Below are 24075 nucleotides of genomic sequence, written 5' to 3'. Positions count from 1 at the left end.
ACGTGTTTTCTTAAGCAGTGAGAAAGTTCATTCAGATATTTTTAAGCAGCAAGAAAAACGTATACTTTGAAGAAGCAAGAAAGTGGATATTTTAAGTAATTGTGGAACTTTTGGTTGCTTGGTTATTTGATTTTTTAATGACTCGTGTAAGGGCCGCTAATGAAAAAGATCTGGAAGAGTCCAGATGAATCTAGTTCCAAAAATTCTCTGAACACTGGCAACGCTGTCTTCAAGTGCAACAGAGAGTGACTCCGTTTTGCGAGAATAAAAATGAGTGCCATTCTACACATTTGCATTTTGCCCCAATTTTATTTGGCATCACACACATACCTTCGCAGATACTTATACCGGCACGATTATAACACAACTACTACTTACATCATACAATGCAGCTGCATTCGTCATCAGTGTTGCCGTGTTGTAGTGTGTACCAGATATTTATTTAATCCGTATTTTGACACATAATTTTAGTTGCAATATTATAGTTTTGTTACTTGAAGCGTATTGAAGGCAGTAGTGAATGCTAGGAAGGATTCCTAATTTATTCATATTTCATAAGTTCTTATTATGGAAGAGCTAATTATTATACCTATATTGCAAAGAATGTTTCAATTGTTGGAGATAAAAAGCAGAATTGAAGTTTTTTAATAGATAGGTTGATAAATACTGCGAAAATTGATAACAAATATATAAGGCATGTCTCAATGTACCGAAATCTTATTGGATATTTTCTCTCTTCCATATGCATATTTCTGGTGGCAACACTGCCAAAAGCGCGCCGTTGCCCGTGGAACCATCTGGAACAAAATGGTACTTTATAAATATTTGAGTTCGCCAGCCGCCCGCTCGCATTCACTGAACAGCATTTAAAGTAGTTACACGCTAGTTCCTGTGGCGTAGTGAGAGTAACCAATCGTTAGTCCAAGAGTTGAAGTACAGCAAACTAAGCAGAAGAAAGTAGTTCTTTCTAGTGTAAAAAAGTGTTCAAGTTTCATCAAATTTATCGAATAGAACAAAGGTAAGTGAAATGGTTTTGGGTAATTACATGATAATTTACATCTTGGTGCGAATGGTTGCTCGTGATCGGGTGTGTGGATGATTCATTTGTAACAACTCCCACATGGAAACAAGATGGCCTTCCAGTGGAAATTTTCTTATGCAATGTTCTATTTTTTTTCTCTTTATGGTTTTATTGAAAAGCTTTATCAACTAATTTTAGCGTTGATCGTGATTTCAATCGAAATTGGGAACCTTTTTTTTGACATTAGAAAAACGTGTTTCCTGCAAAGCGCATGTTCCAGAACAAACTGGACGAATCAATACTTGGCACTTAACCTCAATCTAGATTATAGATGAAAATTGTAACTTGAAAATCAGTAACCCGATTCCCATTTAGAATGTTTCTTTTGAATGATTCACATTTCTTGAAATAATGGGCTTTGTCTCGCGATTTGTCATACAACGTGTTGCATCTAGTAAATGTGCATGCCAACTTCTTTGGTGACTTCCATTTATGGAGAATCGTCTAGAAACATGACTTGTCCATGTACGTAGCAGAGCCTGCTATCGAAATTTATAATCTGATGGTACGATTTCCGGTAACTAGGGAGGAGTGTGTAATATGATAGCCGCTGGTGTGTCTGGTGATGCAGTAGTTTTGCAGAAGTGTGTGTATCCGTATATAACCAAGTTGTACTGCATTTGCAAATGTGTATTGAAGTTGTAAGCTGGTAATGAGGGTTATATGCAACCAGAAAATGCTTTGTCTGTTTATCCTTCACTACGTTCACTCGATAGTTACAGCTTGTAACAATATGTGCTATGGATACACGTGTCCGGGATAGTAATCTTTAAGAACATGTTCGGTTGATAAGCTGAATATAGTGAAAAGATTTTACGATTCTCTAAGGTTACGCAACAGCGAAATCACGTGTATTTTAGTTCCGGCTTTTCAATGAAATAATTCGGATTTACCATAAAATGCATGATGTAACTATTTTGAATGTGGGCAATTCACAACCGTTTTCGGGATGTTATTTTTTATTTAATTGAAAATGCAAACATATTTCATCATCATTTCATGAATGAGTAATTATACGGTTTTGATTACCGGACTTGACTGAAATCTAAGCATTGTTTTACTTTATTGCAGATGGCAGCCAAAGCACCAGCAGTCGGAATCGATCTCGGCACCACCTACAGTTGTGTTGGAGTTTTCCAGCATGGCAAGGTCGAAATCATCGCCAACGACCAGGGTAACCGGACGACACCGTCCTACGTGGCGTTCACCGACACAGAGCGTCTGATCGGCGATGCTGCCAAGAATCAAGTTGCAATGAACCCGACCAACACAATCTTCGACGCCAAGCGTCTGATTGGACGCAAGTTCGATGATCCGACCGTACAGGCCGACATGAAACACTGGCCATTCGATGTGATCTCGGTCGAGGGTAAGCCAAAGATTCAAGTTGAATACAAGGGCGAAACAAAGAACTTCTTCCCGGAGGAAATCAGTTCCATGGTGCTGACCAAAATGAAGGAAACCGCTGAAGCCTATCTGGGTAAGACGGTGACAAATGCCGTCATCACTGTGCCTGCTTACTTCAATGATTCGCAGCGTCAGGCCACCAAGGATGCCGGAACGATTTCCGGTTTGAACGTGCTGCGTATCATCAACGAACCGACCGCCGCTGCCATCGCTTATGGTCTCGATAAGAAAACAGCCGGCGAGCGGAACGTGTTGATCTTTGACTTGGGCGGCGGTACCTTCGATGTGTCCATTCTGTCGATCGACGATGGTATCTTCGAAGTCAAGTCCACCGCTGGTGATACTCATCTTGGTGGTGAGGACTTCGACAATCGTCTGGTGAATCACTTTGCTACGGAATTCAAGCGTAAGCACAAGAAGGATCTGTCAACCAACAAGCGTGCCTTGCGTCGTCTACGAACGGCTTGCGAGCGGGCGAAACGTACTCTGTCGTCATCGACTCAGGCAAGCATTGAGATTGATTCACTGTTCGAGGGTACCGATTTCTACACCTCGATCACCCGTGCCCGTTTCGAGGAACTGAACTCGGATTTGTTCCGTTCCACCATGGAACCGGTTGAGAAGGCCATCCGAGATGCTAAGATGGACAAAGCAGGCATTCACGATATTGTCTTGGTCGGTGGATCGACCCGTATCCCGAAGGTACAGAAGTTGCTTCAGGACTTCTTCAATGGCAAGGAACTGAACAAGTCGATTAATCCCGATGAGGCCGTTGCTTATGGTGCTGCCGTTCAGGCAGCTATTTTGCACGGTGACAAGTCCGAGGAAGTACAAGATCTACTGCTGCTCGATGTCACTCCACTGTCGCTCGGTATCGAAACCGCTGGAGGTGTGATGAGCGTTCTGATCAAGCGTAACACTACCATTCCTACCAAGCAAACCCAAACCTTCACCACCTACTCGGACAATCAGCCTGGTGTACTGATTCAGGTGTTCGAAGGTGAACGTGCCATGACTAAGGACAATAATTTGCTCGGAAAGTTCGAACTTTCTGGCATTCCCCCAGCACCACGTGGCGTTCCCCAGATTGAAGTTACCTTCGATATCGATGCTAACGGTATTCTGAATGTAACAGCATTGGAAAAATCTACGAACAAGGAGAACAAGATCACCATCACCAACGACAAGGGTCGTCTGAGCAAAGAGGACATTGAGCGAATGGTGAATGAAGCGGAGAAGTACCGAACGGAGGACGAGAAGCAAAAGGAAACCATTTCCGCCAAGAACGCTCTGGAATCGTACTGCTTCAACATGAAGGCAACCATGGAAGACGACAAGCTGAAGGACAAAATCAGCGACAGCGACAAGACCCTCATCATGGATAAGTGCAACGACACCATCAAGTGGTTGGATGCTAATCAACTGGCGGAGAAGGAAGAATACGAGCACCGACAGAAGGAGCTGGAATCCGTCTGCAACCCAATCATTACCAAACTGTACCAGAGTGCTGGCGGTGCCCCCGGTGGCATGCCTGGATTCCCAGGTGGTGCTCCGGGAGCTGGCGGTGCTGCCCCTGGCGCAGGAGCTGGTACCGGATCCGGACCAACTATCGAGGAAGTTGATTAAATGCCTTCATAACGTTCACATTTTAAGAGAAATAAAACACTCCAAAATGAGTTGATACAGAAAATAATTTTTTTTCATCATGAAAAATCCGAAACATTCCGGTTCTTTAATAGTAGAATAAAATATCCGCTTCGTTAGGAGAATATTGCAAAAACGATTGGAATAACGAAAAAAACTTTTTTTATGTCAAGGATTTTTTCCTGAAACAAATTCATTAATCTTAGTATAATTGGGGAGAGTTTCGGCTTGCAATCGTGTCAACAACATTCAATATTCATAAATATAGCAGTGTATTGAAAATTAAAACCCGGAAGAATGTATTTCAAATATACTACCGATAACTTTTGTTGACAATAACAACTAATAACCTTCATCTGACGTTTCAATTTGGAAGCTACCATATTGGGTCAACAGAATGCGTCTCGTTTCCTGGTGATCCGCTTTGCCGTAACCCTGCGAGTACCCGTAGACCTTGATCAGTTTCTCGTCTGGCCGGTGCTCGATGCGACCCCCGCCAAGACATTCCGTTTCGAGCCCTAGTCCCGCCAGTGCCCCGCTTACTTCCTCGTAGATATCGGAGTGCCACTGCGCTCGAGCAAAACCGCGTACAATGTTTTTGCTCGGTTCACTTCCATCTGCCTTTTCTCGACCGTAGACCTTGATCAGTACGTACTTGAAGATGCCTTCGTCGATTTCCACCAACGGCACCGCTTCCAGTTTTGCGTCTACCATCGTGCAGTAGTGGGGGTTTGTGAAGCCTAGAAATGAAACAAAATTGGTATCGTGATTTGATAAACCGAGGTAATTTGTATTGAGCACCTTTAAAAGTTTTAACCGTTCTAAAAATATTTCGAAACACCGGTAGTATGTGCATAACAAAATCGGAGATACCGATAAATTATTAAGCTATTTGACGTCTCTGTTACGCACACCGATGCAGTGTGTATTGATGCTGGGCAGAGATGCCAGGTCATTTTTTCAAAAATCTGTGTTGAAACCCAAAACCTGTCTGTGAAAATCTGTGACCGTTTTCCGTACCCCAATTGCAGTTCAAAAACAAATTTGGTACTATTTGAGCAGCGCTCTGTTCCTTTTTCCTCAACCACTGTGTACTTTTTGGTGCTAAACTGTACTCCATTTCCAAAATCTGTGAAAATCTTTCATTTATTCAAGAATCTGTGAAAATCTGTGATCATTTTCAGAAATCTGTTAAAATCTGTGTCAGTTTTAAAATCTGTGCACAAAACTCAAAATCTGTGAAACACAGATTAATCTGTGAACCTCAGCCCGGTGGCAACGATAGGGCGCTGCAGCAAGTGATATCGTAGCCAACATCTGGGGCATTTGGTGGGCAATCAGAGCGCTCAGAGTACGGTAAACAAACATTCGAGCATTTCAAATCGAGTAAAATCTTAATTTCCTTATCGTAGTGATGATATTCTGATCGATAATTTGCGGGGAAGTGCGGTAAAGGGTACTGAATAAACAAGTAGTTTGTAATATAATTTTTTTTGTTAGCCAATCTTCATCATTGTTTTGGTTTTTGCAGAATGATGCTGGCCACAGTTTCATGACGTCATAGCAGGGGGCTGGTGAACCTGACATCCCTGATGCTGGGTTCAGTCTTACACTGAGAAAAAAAAACAAATTTCACATTCATACACTGCGGAAAAATAGAGTTTTGTACACTGCTAAGAATTGTGACTTTTTTAACATGTGTTTCTATAAATACATTTCAAGCGACGACACGACCTGCCACTCGTCTATCAAAACTGTATCGTAAATTTAACTACCCCTCAGTAACTGGAAATGTCAAATCGAAAACGCTAGTGAATTTTTTTAAACTGGCAGCACAAGTTGATATATTATTGATTTTGAATAACAGTCACCATAACCTTGGTTACTGCATATCGAAGGCAAGATGAATGTAAACAAAATAAGTTTCCGATCGGTTATTATATTACGGAACATTTTAGTGGATTTACCTACCTCGAGCGGAATGTAAAAATTGAGGAGTATGAGTTATGTCTTTTATAATGCCAAGCTCAAAGTTCAGTCTTAGGGACATTGGGATGAATAACTCACTGCTGACTTGAAACCGTTGTGTGATAACAGCTCAGCGCAAACCAACGAAGAAGACATGGAAATGACCGACAACGAGCCGAGCGAGGCTAGTGCTCTGCGGTACCTACATAACGTACGGTAAAATGATTTCTTTGTGGAATTCCACTAGTAATCCTTGAATAACCTTGGCCAATAAGGTGAAATACTGTTTCCACTGCTGCGCAATCAACCGACACAAAACAATTTTGATACCGGCATATTACACCGATACTACTGTAATGGTAATTGTTTCAAAACATACATATACCGGCCACAAGAGCGAGAAAAACTGCATCTTAGCAAGTTTTCCGTTACTGGAGGAAAGGTAACATCAAATAGTGATTTTTTTTCGGCTCTTTCTTTCGCGGCTCTCGAGAGTGACAGTATGATACAACTACGGAAGATCTACAGATGATATTGAGTGCAGGGAATTTAGTGACCATTTGTTATGAATCCTAACATCACGACAACAATTCTGTATCTCCCTATCCGATGACTTCGGATTCTGAGTATTTATACATATAGTTTAATCAATAAATGCATATTTATGATGTTTCATCCATAGTTTCGATTAAATTCCGAAAATCGAGTTCATTTAAATGCATTTCTGCTTAATTTGGGAAAAGTTTAACACTAATAGAACTATTCCACCGCTTTCAAAACATGTTTATTTGTTTTGGGGTTCCTTGGTAACTAGTCCATAGCAACTTAAACAGTGTTGCTCGGAAAGATTATTTTTATCATTTACAAGGGGTCGCTAGATTTGTGGTAACTGGCAGTAAATCGTTAGCGAACAGTTTTAATGCAGATTTTTCTTCGGAGTGCCTGGTCGTGTCGTCGTTTCAAGCTCTAGAGTCACTAACTTTTCAAGTATGCATCATTTGTGATTAAAATTTTACCACATACAAATAAAATGTGTTGATATCGAATGCTTCGAATATAAGTCTAAAGTGTGTAGCTTTACGACAGAGATCAATGTCATAACATGCCAGTTTGAAGTGTCACTGTATTGATGTATATTTGTTTTCTCAATAACCCTTCTATTTCCTGACAATTGCGAAAATACTAAGTGCCAAGCATATAATAAAAAAGTTTTGATTAAAGTGCTGGCAAGAATCTTCGTGGGAGTTGTTGACAACACTACAAGCAGTGCGAGCTTTACTCAAACATTACGTGCAACCAAAGCTGTTTCGTTATCTCGCGAAAATGTTCCTGTGGAAACAAATAAGCAAATCACAGGACTCGAGCAGAAATAAGTGAAAAAAATCGACTACTTATAAGCCATATTTTTATACAATATGACGTTTGTGCGAATGATTGGAATAAAATTAGTAATTTTTTTATATGTTCCGTTATAGTTATTTTTCGAGAAATGGCATCGTTGTGATATATAGCAATTCAAACTTCTCAATTTAGGAAACTGATGAATTTGGGACTGAAGCGTGGAAATATCGTTACATTTCGGCCCTTCTCTCTACCAGGTTATGAACAAGCGCTGGGTGGAAACGCAGCTAAGACGTTCTAGTAGGAAAACTCGAGGAGCGATACTAAAACATTTGGATAGTTTTGTTGTTGAAAGCACACAACTATGTTTCGTACTCCACAAAATCAGAATACGCAGTTAGGAGGGAGAAGTTCACATGAACTAGCCGAAAAACAGGAAAAATATTTCGTTGACTTTGATATAATCAAAGAAGTTTCAAAATCTGGCTTACGTTCGAGTGAAAGTCGTCCACCAGGAAGCAACAGAACTGACAAAAAAAAATTAAATTCTTGGAACTGGAACAATGAAGAGGTTGAAATGCAAACATCCATTGAACGAGATAGAATCACAGACTAACAGACAGGACACTCAAATTAGATTCTTCAATCATTTTAACTGTCATTTCGAATATTCCATTATTTGGGACAGTACTCACATGTGTTATGATGGCGCCACGTTACCCTATCAAAAACATCCTGTCTGTCATCTAGACTGTGTTTATTTTTTTCATTTACCAACAGAGTTGCCATTTATACAGAATTACCTGTAATGTATTGATATGTATTTGCATTTGTATGCGAATTTCATGCAGGATACAGATTTAATACATATTGCCAAAACTATATACAAAATTGTGCCTACCTCTCATCCTTCAACGCAATACAAAATCGAACCCGTTTAGTGGCAATATTTACTTGCTTCTGATCTGCCGCCACTTAATTTCGGGTGAAAATTACCAACACAATAAAAAATAGTCTAGATGAACAATGTTGAGAAAAATAAATGGTTACCTTCCAACATCGCTAAAAAGTTTAATATATTATTAACGTAATATAATAATTTACTGTGACGATTCATTTCCAAATATTATGATGAAATCAGGCATCCCTGCAAGCAGCTGATCGGTGTTGACAAACGAGGGGGAACCAACTAGTAAATTAACTTTTACATAACACAAGGGGTGTACCGATAGTAAATAGTTCGCGCAGTACAATATAGGTGGAACTAGTGCATCACGAAAAATTATTTTTACAAGAATTTACTCATACTGTCGTGTCTGTTAGTCTGTGATAGAATCGTAGCTGAGAAGCAACTTGCGGAACTACAGATTAAACATGATCTGGCACTGAAAACGGAGCAACGAAAGACTAAATTTCTGAAGCGGCAATGTGAGCGCAATCAGAAAAGGATTGAAGTACTGTTTAATTCTAGTAGTAAATCGACTAGAACGAGTATTTACACTAACACATCCAAACGTGTCGTAGATTAGATTACTGATTCAGAAAAGGTTAAAACATATCAACCATATGAAGAATCGTCTTATCGGATGAATCATCCATGTTTACGAGATTATAGTGAAAAGAACGTACCCACTCATGACTGTAAGAACATGTCGGCAATCGCATTTAGGATCATGTGTGTTTGCAAAATAATCAAGCAAACTAAAAACGAAAATTGATGCAGTATCGCAAAATTTATTTAATATGTTATGCATTCAATTGAGACTAAAATGATTTTCTCGTAATACAAAAAGGACCCTCACAAAGGTTAGAATCAATGGAAAAATGACGATTCAAAACACCATAATTAAATGTTAGTTATTTTCGATAGACCCTTAACAAATTATGTTAGTAACAAACAATACATTTATTTAGCTATTTCCCTGCTTAATCATACAAAAAGCTTGATTATTATCCATGAGGATCTTTATAGGAAATGCATTTCGCTTCTCAAGAGAATTTTCCAAAATTTGTCCAAATATCTTGAACTGTTCTAAAGTTAACATAAGTAATTGATCTTAAATTAATGGTTTACCGCCATTGTTGTTTTACGTAAATAAATGAGTTATTTTAATAACCGCCAGTTTCGGCATTTTTCCTACGAAACCATTTTGACATTTCATATTACTGAGGGGTAGTTAAATTTGTGATACAGTTTTCAAACACGAGTGTCAGGTCGTGTCGTTGGTTCAAGGTACTGCAAACCAGAAATCTGGAAGATTTGCCACCGTTTTCTGATGATGTAATGGAATGGTCAGTATTTGCAAAGTCGCAAATTTTGGACGCACGTAATGGGTGGTAGCAAAATGAAAACAAAGACATCATTATAACAAGATATCCAGCTATCAGTTCGGTTTCACATCTCATCCAAGTCAGTCGATAAACCAAAACCGCTTACGTTCGGGACAGAAGAAACCAGAGAGTGCTAAAGAAGTGCGTGTGCATGATCTTCCCTCAAGCGTAATCGATCCTTATATTCGCCAAACCATGTCCCAATACGGAGAGATTCTCTCTATTGAAAAAGAAAAGTGGAAGAATTTTTTCCCCGGTATTCTAAATGGCGTACGTTTGATACGTATGCGCTTGAGGAGGCCTATACCACAGACTAACAGACAGGACACTCAAATTAGATTCTTCAATCATTTTAACGGTCATTTCGAATATTCCTTTATTTGGGACAGTACTCACATGTGTCATGATGGCGCCACGTTACCCTATCAAAAACATCCTATCTGTCATCTAGACTGTGTTTATTTTTTTCATTTATCAACAGAGTTGCCATTCATACAGAATTACCTGTAATGTATTGATTTGTATACGTCCATGCGAATTTCATGCAGGATACAGATTTAATACATATTGCCAAAACTATATACATAAATGTGCCTACTTCTCATCCTCCAACGCAATACAAAATCGAACCCGTTTTGTTACAATGTTTACTTGCTTCTGGTCTGCCGCCACTTAATTTCGGGTGAAAATTACCAACACAATCAAAAATAGTCTAGATGAGCAACGTTGAGAAAAATAAATGGTTACCTTCTAACATCGCGAAAAAGTTAAATATATTATCAACGTAATCCAATAATTTATTGTGACGATTCATTTTCAAATATTTTGATGAAATCAGGCATCCCTGTAAGCAGCTGATCGGTGTTGACAAACGAGGGGAAACCAACTAGTAAAAAAACTTTTACGTAACACAAGGGGTGTACAGATAGTAAATAGTTCGCGCAGTACAATATAGGTGGAACTAGTGCATCACGAAAAATTATTTATATAAGAATTTACTCATACTGTCATGTCTGTTAGTCTGTGCCTATACCTTCTTATGTGACATTCGGTCAGGATACAAGAATCCCGTGCAAATCACTTGTTACCTATGACAATCAGATGGCCACATGTCAATCTTGCCAAAAAGCTGTTCACTACGGTAAGCCATGTGATAAACCGGACAAGGAGACAACTATACCAAAGGACAACGGTGCTTCCTTCACTTCAATCCCAAGCAACCCCAGTACACCTGTGACAATCACCAACAACAGTGAAGCATCCCCTTCAACGAAACCATCCAACGAATCCCCTATAGAACAAAGTACACCAGCTGCAATTAACAGCTTACCATCTAACCAACCAGCAACTGCAAACAATATACAAGGCGCATCTACAGCAACTAGCAACGAAATCAACAACAATACCACGGCAATGGATGACGAGGTGAACCACGAACAAACTGCCCCTCAATCCTCGCAGGAGGAAAATGGAAGCTTCTCTCCCCCTAGAAAAAGGGTGACAACGAGATCCAATACAAAAATTTTTTTTTCTAAAAACTCTCTCTCTAAATCGGCCACGTAAAGCTTGTATGCAAATAGGCCTGAAAAACAATATCTTTTAAATAATAAAAAAAGATATTCAGCTATCTCATTTCCCGAACAAATCATTGGCAACATTCTTGTTTGCGAGCATGGCGCCCTCAGGCGAGTAATGTCAAATTCGTGCGCACCAAAATTGCAGCATTGCGCATACATACAATTGACATAATATGTTGAATGTGATGCCGTGCGATGGCGTTGCTGAATTGAATATTGATTTCGCTCCAAGCTGACAGGGTCTGATGAAACTCAAATTTGGTTATGCCTACAATATTTTTCTCTGCGTGAAGTCTTATGAAACTTTTAATTGCTTTTTCTTTCGGTGTAGTTTCGTTGAATAATAGCCGTACCTTTTTTTTGCTGCAGCATGGTTCATATTTAGCGAAACATGTGTTGAATTTGATAACAATAATATTTATACCATTGATCTTTTTTTTATTACCACTGAACAAGTTTTCGCATAACAAATAAATGATTTTAAATGGCGTTAATTAAAGTTAAGGAAGCCCCTGTGGTATGGAAATATTTGAACGGAATTGTGAATGTTTATAAACCGGCCGGACTAACCGTTCAGCAAGTTCGACACACGATCATAGGAAATCTATGCAGAGGTATATTACAAAACTTTAGGTTTCTCCTATTTTGATTAATACATTTTTCTATTAAGACCTCAATCAACTACAAGTAAGACCTCCACTGCAACGGATAACAATTGAAGCAACTTCAGATGAAAACTTTCTGGTTCGACGAACCGAAGATTACGCTGATAACGTTCTGGTGGTAGGCCCCCGCTACCAAACAGAAGATATAAAAATCCGCATGAGTGCCAACCACGGACGATTGACAAGCGGTGTGATGTGTAAGCATCTTAAAATCAAACTGATAAATAACCCGTAACTAATTTATTCCTTTATGCAGTAATAGGAATCAATAAAGGGCTCAACCTGGCATATCGGATTCAGCGGAACCGACCCATACGAGTTTATCGGATAACAGGTTTTCTGGGCAAAGCAACTGACAGTCATTTTGGTGACTCAAGGGTGATAGCGAAAGCCACAGTAAAGCACATCGGATCAGATAAAATTAGTCGACTGCTCGCATCCTTCCAAGCTTCGCATCAGAGAAAGATGTTCGAACTTTGCGGACTGGACATGCAATCACAAGCAGCTTATGAGCTAGCTGCCAAAGGAACCATTCGTCCTAAGGACAATACCCAACCGATGATCTACGGTATCAGGTTGACTGAGTTTCGAAGACCGTTTTTTACATTCGGTAAGGGAAATAATAAAACTAGGGACTTCCGCCTTGTATCTTTTGCTGATTTTTACTTTTCTCAAACTTTTCTTAGAAATACACGCTATCAATGAAACCGAAGCTTACATTGGACAGTTGGTTCACGAGATTGGACTCAATCTGAAATCGGTGGCCCACTGCGTCAGCATTCGCTGTATTCGCCACGGACATTTCGAAGTGGAGCATTCCCTGCTGCGGAAAGATTGGAATTTGCAGTCGTTTTTGAGTAGCATGGCTCACAGCAACCAGCTAATCAAGCAGCATCCGGAAATAATGAACCAAATGAAGTCGGAACTAGTAGGTTTAAGCGAGGATAGTAACGAAATTGAATTCAGCGATGATGAAAATCAATAAAACAATTCAGGTGGCAAAGTGTATGCGATGTGATCATCGCATGTTCCTTTTTTGGTGAGCCTCGGGTGAAAGTTTGACATGCAGTTTTGTTGCGGTTAAAATCGATCCCTTTTTTAGTCAAGAATCAACCACGTCAAATAAATCATTCAACAAAATTTATTCATCCAATGTCTGAGCTACCAATGCTTCGCTAGCGATACGGTCCTGCAACACTTGCGTTAATTTGACAATGAACCCGTCAATTTCCACGCGTTTCACACCAAGCGCAGCACTTGTCGTCAGGTATGGCTCTCCAGCTTGGTCAGAGTGTGCACCCCACGATTGGAACGTGTAGCCTCCAATAGTTTTAGAACCTTTCCCGGTTCTCACTACTCGACAACCGGAAACACCTCTCCGGTGTAACATCGAACCAATCATGTCCGGATTCGAAGCAAAATTTTTCAATGTCAACGCCAGCGATATTGGGTTTTTGCCGGACATCAACGTCTCTGCATAGGTTTTCGCTACTGTTGTCATCTGTGCCAACAGGTATTGATGTAACTCTTTCCGCTCCGCAACTAGTGCCCGATAACCTTTCTTTCCCAGCGACAATAGGGTCATAAGTACGTCTAGAGTTTGCGAACTCGATGCCCTCCCAGGATATGATTCTGAGACAAGATCAACTGTTTGATCAAAGCTTGCGATGACTGCTCCGCCGACTGGAACCAGCAAATTTTTGTCGGTACTTTGAATAAACGCATCCACCCGTCCAGTTCGAGCTGCTTGTTCCAACTGGTGTGTTAAGAAGGTACTCTGCAGCCCATAGGCGTTATTGACTACATGGGGAATGTTATGACCCTGGCATAAACTAGCTAATTCTACGATATTATCACATGTTCTAGGTGCAAAACAGCTTGTCGTCGATAGCACACAGCAAATATTGCTTGCTCCAAGTATTTCGATTTGTTTCTGAAATTCTTTCAGATTAGTTCCAAGCATGCCATCACCGTTTTCCTCCACTGGAATAGTGTCAATGACCACTGGTATCAGTCCAGCAGTCTGAATACTTTTAAAGCAAGACTTTTGATCAATTCTGGACCATAACACGTACTGTGCCTGGGGTCTTTTTGTCTTCAATGCAAGAAGTGTCATCATTACCGCCATGCCCGTAGCCAGAGGAACCAGTATTGCCCGTTTACAGCTGTGTATGCCCACTTCGTGAATTAAGTCTAACATAAGGCTATTGGTTAAATTACTCATTATCGTAGATCCTGTGGCTTTCGGTTGGGGCTCTGTCAGATTGCCAGATCGTCCGATACCGTGAGCAAAGTTGTAGTGTCTTTGGCGTACCATATCTAAAAGCGTTTCACATTTATTAGCATGCAATGTTAGATTTTTATAGGTACCGGTAACTTACCACATGCGATTCTACCCTCTCGTTCACCAACACCGTAACGACTAGGGAAATTGTTACTGTCCATCAAAGAAAGCTCACCGATGAAATATTCAATTGTAGTATTATCCCAACCATCGTCCGGAAGTTTTTTCTGAAAAATAAATTATATGAATATTGAACCGCTTTCTAGTTTTGAAAGTTTCAAATTCACTTTTTCTAACAGAAGCTTAATTTGCTTGTCGCGATGCACTCGAGCATTATTCGCCAGTAACAAATAATTGGCCGGAGCTAAATCCGGGGCTATCGACTTCAGAGTGAAATCATTCATATTGTAAGGCTTATTCTAGTCGAAAATTTGATAAATTAATTTGATTATTCTACACGAGTTCAGTATTTACATTATAATATTATGTTCGGAAGATGGACACTGAAAAAAAACTACTCGCTTTAAACAGGGCTGTGCTTAATTGAAAGTTTCGTTAAAATTCAGAGTTGCCAAATGATGTGTGGAAAATTAAATTTGCTGGGAGTTTTTCTGTTTTAAACGCATTCTACCCTATCTTTTTATTTTATGAGAAATTTGTAAAATATGTTAGCCACACGTGGAAAAAAAACCCAAGCGGAATTAAAGTGTTTTCCGCTGTATTTTTTCGAATTTTGAGATACTTAACTTTTGAGTTGTTGGTAGTTATCTCAGACTGCTCAAAATATTATCCTAAATTTCTGATCATATTTTTGATGAAATAGTGAAAGAATTATGTTGCTGCCATTAATACAAGTCGAGATATTCACGATTAGGTTCTCCCCATTCTTCCATATGGCTAATTTTGAAAAGGCGCCACATAGTCGTAAGTCGTAAGTAAGTAAGTAACTTGGGCTTATCACAACGATTTATTTTATTGAAATAGTGACAACAGAAAAGTTGAACTGGTCTGATATTTAGGCGTGCAGCAGACTAAAATTTAGCAATACAGCGACGCGCATTATTATCGAACGCGGCCTGCGCACTACATAAAAAAAAATACATTTTTGAAGATTGCTGAACTTTTGACGCAGATTTTTAACCACACTCTTTTTTTTGCACCAACATGGTTGCCGAAAAAAATCTGATAAAAACAACACACGAAGAGTTTTTTTTATTATGGACATGGTCAGTAAACAACAAATATACCGAAATCAGCAAATCCGTTTATCGAGATTTCGAACAGAGTGTTAGCTTTTACTGAAACTCGGTGAAACACTTGTCATTTAATGTCTGGTGGATGGTGGAGCGGGAAAATAATATATATTGAATGAAGGTAAAAGATTCTTATATTTCTTGGAAAAATAAGTGAAATAAAAAACTCTGCTTTTCATATATTCTTACAAAAGTCTTCTAATTCCTAGGTAGATGCGTTAAGGAACACTGGAAATTCAACCGTGATGTTTTCTTTTGAGGTTTGTTTTGCTTTTTTTTTGTATACTGCATTAGAATGCACATCAATAAAACACCTCCTTTTCCCAACCTTGGCTTTTGTGATATTTATTTCATACAATAATAAAGTAAAATCCTTTCTACGTTCGATTACTGATGACTCGGCAATTCATTATTCGATCATAATCGCTATTGCCGAACTAACAGCAAAATTTCTGCTGACAAGTTCGGCTCTAATTAACAGTTAATGAATTTGGTATTGCCGAGATTCTCAGTAATTATTATTTTCAGGATTACCGATCTCGCGGCTGTGCAAATCTCGGCTTTTTTTTACCGAGATCCAGCAATAAAATTTAAGTGTGTGTCATATGCAATACTTACGTTGTAATAGTTGTTGCTGGAGGCATAAATGAGTGCAAATTATTCTGATAATATTCAGAATAAGGATTATTTTCAAGTCTTTCAGCATAAATCGTAAAAAAATCTCAGTAAATCATCGTCTAGTAGTACACTGGGGTCTTTTTATGCGGTTTCTTTGTACGCGGCTTTTTTACGCGGATTTCCGAAGTTACGGGGATTTCCAAGACGATTTTCACAAAAAAAATTTGAGATTGTACCAGATCTAGACGATTAAAAAAAATCTTGAAATCCAGATCTGGACGTTTAAAAAAATAGTTTTGAGGTTTCCATAGTTACGTGGTACGTATCCCCCGCGTAACAAAAGACCTCAGTGTAGTGCAATCTGAACGTTGTTTTTTGATAGGCTACTCTCAAAATATATTCTCCATTTTTTCGGTTTTCGCCCCTTGAGACTTCACTATGACAGCAATAGGAAATTGATCTCGCTGGCCTTTTTTATTTTCAGAGATTTTAACTTGGAGAAAATATGGAAGCTCTTGAGGAATAAACTTACACTTGAGCACAGACTGACAAATATGAGCAAATTCTTCTAAAAATAAGTTTTCGTGGCTCCAACTATATTGAACTGCGCGAACCATATATTACTGGTAGACCCCTTGAGTTATGTAAACGTTTGTCAATACAGGTTCATTTGAAAATGAACCGTCACAATAAATTATGGGATTACGTTGATAATGTATTCAATTTTTTGGCGATGTTTGAAGGCAGCAATTTATTTTTCTCAAGGTTGTTCAGAAAAATTACTTCTCAGATTCGTGAAATCGATTATTGGTTATACCGCAAACCACATATACATAGCTGTAATATTTATTCTTTTTAATTAGTTTTTCGCACGGAAAGTTTAAAGAGATCATTATCGGACCCTATGTAAGCCAAGTCTTGGCATTACATTCCTTTTGTGGAATTTGGCCTTTTTGTTTCAACAGACTTCGCAACCGATTCTTAGTGTACAGAATCATTGCATTACACCAGACCCTGTCAGCTTGGAGCGAAGTCAATCTTCAGTTTAGCAACGCCATCGCACGGCATCACATTCAACATATCATGTCAATTGTATGGGTGCGCAACCCTGCTATTTTCGCGCGCACGAATTTGACATTTTTCTCCCCTACTTCTATGTATAAGATTCGATGCGGGCTCGCCTGGGGGCAACATGCTCGCAAAAAAGGATGTTGCCAATGATTTGTTCGGGAAATGTGAGACCTGGATATCTTGTTAATATAATGTCTTTGATTACACTCAAAATAATAATCATGTTATAGTTACGTGAAAAGTTATGTGAATATTTTCCACCCTACTTTTCACGTAGGTTTAAATGGACTTGCATTTAAAAGCTGTTTAATGCATAATCCAGTAAAAGTTACGTGTGTCATAGGTAAAATGTAATGTACTGTTCATACCATATTTACTCATCAGTTCATATCAAAATTAGGTATTACTATTTTATATATTATATACTATTTTATATATTGGTTGGAGTCATAAGGGAGATATTTCAGATTTTTATATAAATCTATGAAATGAAAAATACCATGAAAAATAAAACATTGAGTGCAGAAAATTAGCAAAGAATTTCAATGGCTGAAAATAAAAAGCAACTAATAACGTCGTGGGATCTCAAATCGACAAGCCTCCAGAAATCGTTTTTATCACTGCCATCCAACCGAAGCCGAAGTCGAGATCCGAGAACTACCACAACACTACCGATGCAGGTTGAGGTCGCATTACACGGATCCAGTGTTTCTAGCTTCATACCGATTTTGAACTCGTTTTTCGGTGGACCAACGGCCTGTTTGAAGCATTCGGCAGGAGGCATTCGGTCCAGTCGAACACATGGAAACTGCATCACACTGCAATGGTCCGGTCGATGTAGTAAAAATTGTAATTAATTAACATTTCTCGCAAATATTTACATTACAACAACTTGTATTCATCTAGGCTACTTTTGATTGTGTTGGTATTTTTCACTCGAAATTAAGTGGCGGCAGGCCAAAAACAAGTAAATATCGTAACAAAACATGGGTTCGATTTTGTATTCTGTTAAAGGATAAGAAGTAACGTTTCTGTATTTTGTTTTGGCAATAGGTATTAAATCTGTATCCTGCATGAAATTCGCATGGACGTATACAAATCAGTACATTACAGACAATTATGTATGAATTTCAATTCTGTTGGTAAAAGAGAAATATCAATTCAGTCTAGATGACAAACTGGATGTTTTTGATAAAGTAACGTGGCGCCATCATGACATATGCGAGTACTGTCCCTTACTTATCTTATCTAACAGCTATAGGCCTGGGGTGTCCTTTGCTGTATCAAGCATACGTCTCCACATAACTTGGTCCATTTCTGAGTCTAAAGTACGCACGATTCCCTGCCAAAATACGTCTATGAATTTCTCTGTTGGTGTCATTATCGGCGGTCACCAGTGAGCCCAAATACACGAACTCGTCAACCACCTCGATATCGTCACCTTCTATCAATATTCGTGGTGGGAGGCGTAGTGTTTCTTCTCTAGAGCCTCTTCCGTTGGTAGCACTAGCTCCAGTTGTTGCGCGTATTCCTCTGCAGTACGAATGCTTCGTAGCTGCTCGAGATTGAGTCCCGGCGTTCCTGTGCGACGAGTATTGTGCACCGTCGATAGTTTTGAGCGCATACAAACCGCGACAAGGTAGTGGTCAGAATCAATATTGGCACTGCGGTAGGTGCGGACATTGATGACATCGGAGAAGAATCGTCCGTCGATAAGAACGTGGTCGATTTGATTTTCCGTATGTTGATCAGATGATCTCCAGGTGGCATTCCTCGGGAGGCTGCAAAGTTTACGCATCGTTGACCGTTGTCGTTTGTTACCGCGTGTAGGCTCTCCAGCCCGATCACGGGTCTGTACATTGCCTCCCGGCCTACCTGAGCATTCATGTTGCCGATGACGAGTCTTACATCCCGCCGTGGGCAGCTGGCGAGTACTGTACTGTCAACTAAAGGATTATTCGAAAAAGAGTTCATGTGTTAGGCATGTTTACTTGTTATAATATGGTCTACATCTTCTCCGAAGAAATGAATCCTTTATGATGCAATATAGACAAATCATAACTTCAGCCTCACTTCTAGGTCGATTACTATCAAGAAAAAAATATTCTGAAGGCATACAGGCTCGGTAATCAACCTCCGAAACGCGAACAAAACATACGTTTCGGTGTAATTTGGGACCACTGTGCACTGGAATAGGGAGAAAAGTCGTTTACATGAAAATATCGATATCTTCGTTGAAAATGAACAGATTTTAACAATCTTTGCAAAAAGTTCTTTTCCTTCGTTGAATTACAATTCCCCGACTTCAAGGAGTGGGCAATAATTGATTTGGTATTTTTGGTAGAGTCTTCATGTAAGAACTGCTCTGCCATTGAACTAGCCTGAACATGTTAGCGAAACGGAAATCCCAAGAAACAAATCGTCGGGTTGATATGAAAATATTTGGTCAATTGAACTGTTCTAGATCGGAATTAACTGTACGTTACGGGTATTCCGTCATCCGTAAGGTAATGTCACACTATCACATAAGTTAAACATTTTATTACTGAGAAAAAATAGACTATAGGAACGGTCCAGTGGCGAATATAGTGAACGATCATGCCCGATCGATTACTACCTCTGATGAGAGAGATTGATAGCTGCTGTATAACTACATACTATGAAGATAATTGTGTGGATCCTATCTGGGTTGCCAATTTAGTGGTTCCCTAAACATTAACTTTCTCCAAATATTCTCTTGGCGTATTGACCCACTTCGCAAAAGGGAAAGAAAGTTCTGCGTCATAAAACAGTACAACAAACTTCCGGCGATGGCAAACTGCCCAAAACTGTCGTTTTTATAGGTAGCTCTAACGACGATAGCTGATGTATTCATATTTCTATTCATTTTAATTTGATTTGGTATTTAATTCATTTTTATCATTGGGATATCCAAACGGCTGTTCGGTTGTACTTTGATAACAATCTTTTCGAATGGTACCTTGTTCGCTGGATGATACGGGTGCTGTAAAAACTTCCGCTAGGTGGACTAGCTCCAAATTACGAGTTGTAAATATACGGCGTAGTGTGGCAAGTCTGACTTGAAACGATTTTCAATACCAGTCGTTCCTCGTTCGGTCATAAGCAATTGAATATTATGCATATGATGAGGTCCGCTACATCTTATTTCACCTAATAAAAATCATGATGCTTGCTCCTGAATGGCTGGTATACTGTCCAGTAGCGGTAGAAATGAGCAGTCAATCATAATAATTTATAACACCTGACCTTTATATGACTAATTGTTTTCAGGATTTTATGATTATGAACTATCTGAAATCATCCCATACATGAGAAAATTGAACATTTGTGCCGTTAGCCAAATTGCTTATCTGAAAAATTGTATGCATGCAGTACTACCACGTCCATTTTCATATGTATAAAGTTCATGTATGAATAGTAGCTATGTTAAAGTGCTCGAGTGAGCAACAAAGTCTTGTTCGAATAAGAGCTCAATCAATTTAATATTTTTACTATTTCAGTCAAAAACTTCCGTTCCGTTCGGTTCCAAACAGTTTGTTTGAAACCAATCTCGAATCCACACTCAAAAGAATAATCACATTATAGTTACATGAAAAGTTATGTGAATATTTTACACCCTATTTTTCCCGTAGTGTTTAATGAACTGGCATTTAGAAGCTGTTTAATGCTTGATCCAGTAAGAGTTATGTGATTCATAGATAAAGTGTTCCGGGTGTTATTACTAGAGATTCTTAGTAAATTACCAAACTACTTACACTTTAGAGACTGACTTTTCGACACTTTTATAATCTATATTTGCATACCGGAAGTTCACGTGGACTGTTTGACGTTCGATAAATTCACGTAAATTGTATGTGATGATTCTATTCATGTTCGCATGTCATTCATATTTGTCAATAAAACTAATGACTTTGACGTTTGAAACCATTTCACGTGATTTTTCAAATAATTTGAACGTGAATTTTTATTTAAGTACAGATTTGATCCCGATTCTTATACTGTTTTTAGTCATACTCTACTGTTTAGTGTGAATTCAACTCATACAACTGATCTACTGGTTTCTTTGAAGACAATAACTTTAGAAGTTTGCAAAGAGAACAGATATCCAAGCTAGTACACACTTTTCCGAAAAACCTGTGTAAAGTATGCAAGTAAAAATCCGTGAAAATTCACCGTTGCGCACGAATTTGAACGCATGAATTACCATTGTATGGAAGCTCGAACACAAGAGCCCATAAGGCCTGGCAGCGTCTGCCGGAAGGTTTTGCCAGAATGCTGACAGAATTTCGGCAAGAGTCTAAAATACATACAATACAACGACCGATTCCCGCAGTGAATTTCACCTAACGGTTATTAACGGTTCTGTTTCTGCCGGATTTTTGCCATACATGACTGGTAGAACCATTTTGAATCGGTCCTATGTTTTTAGCGCCTTTGGTTTATAAGTATAAATGAAGGATAATAACATTGCTTTTGCACTACCAAACATGGTATGCTAAGCTTCTTATCTCAATATACCAGTATTTTCATCTCATTTACCTGGTGTAACGGACGAAAAGAAGCGATGTTGTAGGACGCGACGTGACGAAAGAATGACGCAATTTCGCCTACAAATTTTTGACAGCTGCCGGAATCAATACCGTCAATCCGATTGACTTGGAAACTGTTGTCCGCATTTTCCGAAGAAATTTAGCGTTTAGAGCTTTAAGGCGAGTTTGATGATCTGAACGCGAAGATTTAAATACTGATAAACATTTGTCTGTTAATGAATTGGTGTTATGTCAACTCACTGTAATGCTTCAAATCAGAAACAAACATACAAAATAAATAATTTCGAAAACGATATAAAGTTTTGTCACGAACTGCTAGAGAAAATTTCTCGATGATAGTAAGCTACAGTGCTTTTAAATGATACTGTATTATTCGGTGCAAAACATTTCCTGTTTATATTGAGCAATTTGACGTCTCTGTTACTCACACCGATGCAGAGTGCACATATCTATTCATATACGAAATTAGAACGTGAGCCGAAGTCAAAGTTTGTTGTGGGTTCAATCTTTCACTGAGATAAAAACATTTTTGATTCATAATCATACACTGCGGAAAATGCATATAGAATTTCGTAAGCTATGAACTAATGAACCAAGTAGAAGACAGTTCCGTTACGTGTTATAGAGTTTCATAAACGATTTTTTGTTTTTCTCAACTGTTCTCTTGGCATTGCAGTGTTTTTTTATTGCATATATGTCTTCAATAATTGACACGATGCGGCTCGACAAAATTCACTGGGTTATTTCGACATACTCACACTAGCATTAACCTTACAACTACTGAGAATAGCCACACCAACACATTCGCACGTGGATTGGACTATTGACAATTTCTGATATGCTATTCGACGCTTTGGCATTTCGCCTGTCAGATCTCGCTACCCACGCTCACGTAAGAAATTTAAAACAGTGTTCTATTCGTGTTTCAAATGTTCAATTATTTGAAACATATTCGTTGAGCAGTTTAAAATCTGTTTTAAATTTGATTCGGAATTCCACATGGAAAACCGAATAAAAATTTCTCGCCGATTCGGAATTGATTCGGAATCCATTCGGATCTGATAATGTGGGAAGTTTTAAATTGATGACAGTTTTTTTAAAGCTCTAGTTTCTTCAGTTGCTGTCTTCCACTGTGGTTGATAGCTACGAAACAGTTTCCAAGAGTATTCTACTTCAAAATGTCAGTCAAACAATATAAACCAATTTGTTACTTGATTAATCTATCCAATGCAAATCACAATTTCACACTTTATAATCGACTCAATTTCACTTCCATTAAATATTCTACGTACGTCCTTCGAAATGTGGGAAAAGATGCGTTGATCGAAAGCCACCAGGATACAAATTACAGCTCATTTTTCATTGACCCCCGTGTTTTAAGTTCTCATTTGCACAGAACGTCAACCGAATCGTAACGGTTAGATTGCTCGGTAATGTGACTCAACCCCTTTTTCCCTTAGGCGTTGAAACATTATTTCCTCGCTTTCCAACGTCACGCGTCGTGCCTTCTGGCTTTGAATCCGGGATTAATCTTGATCCCCACGCACACCGTCAGGAGACAACATCAGGACACGCTACTGCCATTCAGTTTAGTTGGTGTCCGGCCGTAATATCTGTCACGTCATTTCAGATGATGTAAAGCAAATAAATATATTTTCACGCGTTCATCACACTTCCCGCGTCGAAAATGTCACACCGCATGTAGCCTTTTTCCCAGTAAGTTGCCCTCAAGTGATTCTTGTTTGTCGTTACTGATAATTCATTTAGTGTTTCCCTTTCCATTCCGACATTTATTTGGTAAGCGGTGAACGAATTTAGAGATATTATTCTGTTTCGCCCTACAACCTATAGTATTTCGTTCTACCAGTAAACACTTGAAAACCATTCGAATGAAACAATCATTATTGTCATTGCTAGAATTCAGCATACAGTCGGACGAATGTCGGGCATCACTCGAAGTGCACACCGCATTGAAAAGAAATAAAAATGATCATAATACGCAATAAAACTCAAATAAGACCACTTCGGATGGGACAGGGAACAGTTTGAGATTTCCGCTGTAAATGGGCCGCACCCCATCATCGGTGAAACACATCGAGATAGCACCAGAGTCGTTACTGCTTTATGATCCGCGCGAACAATACAACTTTTCGGGAAAAGATTGAGGTGGCTGTGCAACCGGTTGCATATGGTTGCTACATTGCCGGCAGAAAGTGTTGCCACGGATGGTTTAAATTGTAAACTAATTCTATCATTGAGGGGAG

The 24075-nt window shown here is 39.0% G+C and overlaps 4 protein-coding genes across 5 annotated transcripts in view; 2 read left to right on the top strand and 2 right to left on the bottom strand.

Annotated features, from left to right (window-relative positions):
• The first annotated feature begins 833 nt into the window (after positions 1 to 833).
• LOC131427357 (heat shock 70 kDa protein cognate 4) lies at positions 834 to 4181 on the top strand. Its single transcript, XM_058590478.1, has 2 exons — positions 834 to 1018; positions 2153 to 4181. The coding sequence occupies exon 2, from the start codon at positions 2153 to 2155 to the stop codon at positions 4112 to 4114; it is 1962 nt and encodes a 653-aa protein (XP_058446461.1). The 5' UTR covers positions 834 to 1018; the 3' UTR covers positions 4115 to 4181.
• Positions 4182 to 4387: 206 nt separating this feature from the next.
• Positions 4388 to 24075, bottom strand: part of LOC131430720 (sex-regulated protein janus-A-like) — a 428138-nt gene continuing 408450 nt past the window's right edge. The window contains exons 1-2 of one of the 2 annotated variants that reach the window (XM_058595911.1): positions 4934 to 5064; positions 4388 to 4872 (exon numbers count right to left, since the gene is read on the bottom strand). In XM_058595911.1, the coding sequence (XP_058451894.1) occupies positions 4475 to 4872; positions 4934 to 4988 (453 nt within the window). In that variant the 5' untranslated portion in view covers positions 4989 to 5064 and the 3' untranslated portion in view covers positions 4388 to 4474. Of the gene's footprint in view, positions 5065 to 24075 lie in introns of those variants that run through there. The other variant, XM_058595912.1, reaches the window with a different exon arrangement.
• Positions 11657 to 12999, top strand: LOC131430719 (pseudouridylate synthase TRUB2, mitochondrial). Its single transcript, XM_058595910.1, has 4 exons — positions 11657 to 11963; positions 12020 to 12211; positions 12271 to 12624; positions 12701 to 12999. Exons 1-4 carry the CDS (start codon positions 11834 to 11836, stop codon positions 12997 to 12999), a joined length of 975 nt encoding a protein of 324 aa, XP_058451893.1. The 5' UTR covers positions 11657 to 11833.
• LOC131430717 (O-phosphoseryl-tRNA(Sec) selenium transferase) lies at positions 13138 to 14782 on the bottom strand. The gene is made up of 3 exons (XM_058595908.1): positions 14586 to 14782; positions 14396 to 14525; positions 13138 to 14333 (listed from the first exon to the last, which is right to left on the bottom strand). Exons 1-3 carry the CDS (start codon positions 14700 to 14702, stop codon positions 13156 to 13158), a joined length of 1425 nt encoding a protein of 474 aa, XP_058451891.1. The 5' UTR covers positions 14703 to 14782; the 3' UTR covers positions 13138 to 13155.

This window comes from Malaya genurostris, chromosome 2, assembly GCF_030247185.1.
Source record: "Malaya genurostris strain Urasoe2022 chromosome 2, Malgen_1.1, whole genome shotgun sequence".
Classification (NCBI taxonomy): Eukaryota; Metazoa; Arthropoda; class Insecta; order Diptera; family Culicidae; genus Malaya; species Malaya genurostris.
The sequence above is the reverse complement of the archived record's forward strand: the minus strand, read 5'-3'. Positions and strand labels throughout refer to the sequence as shown.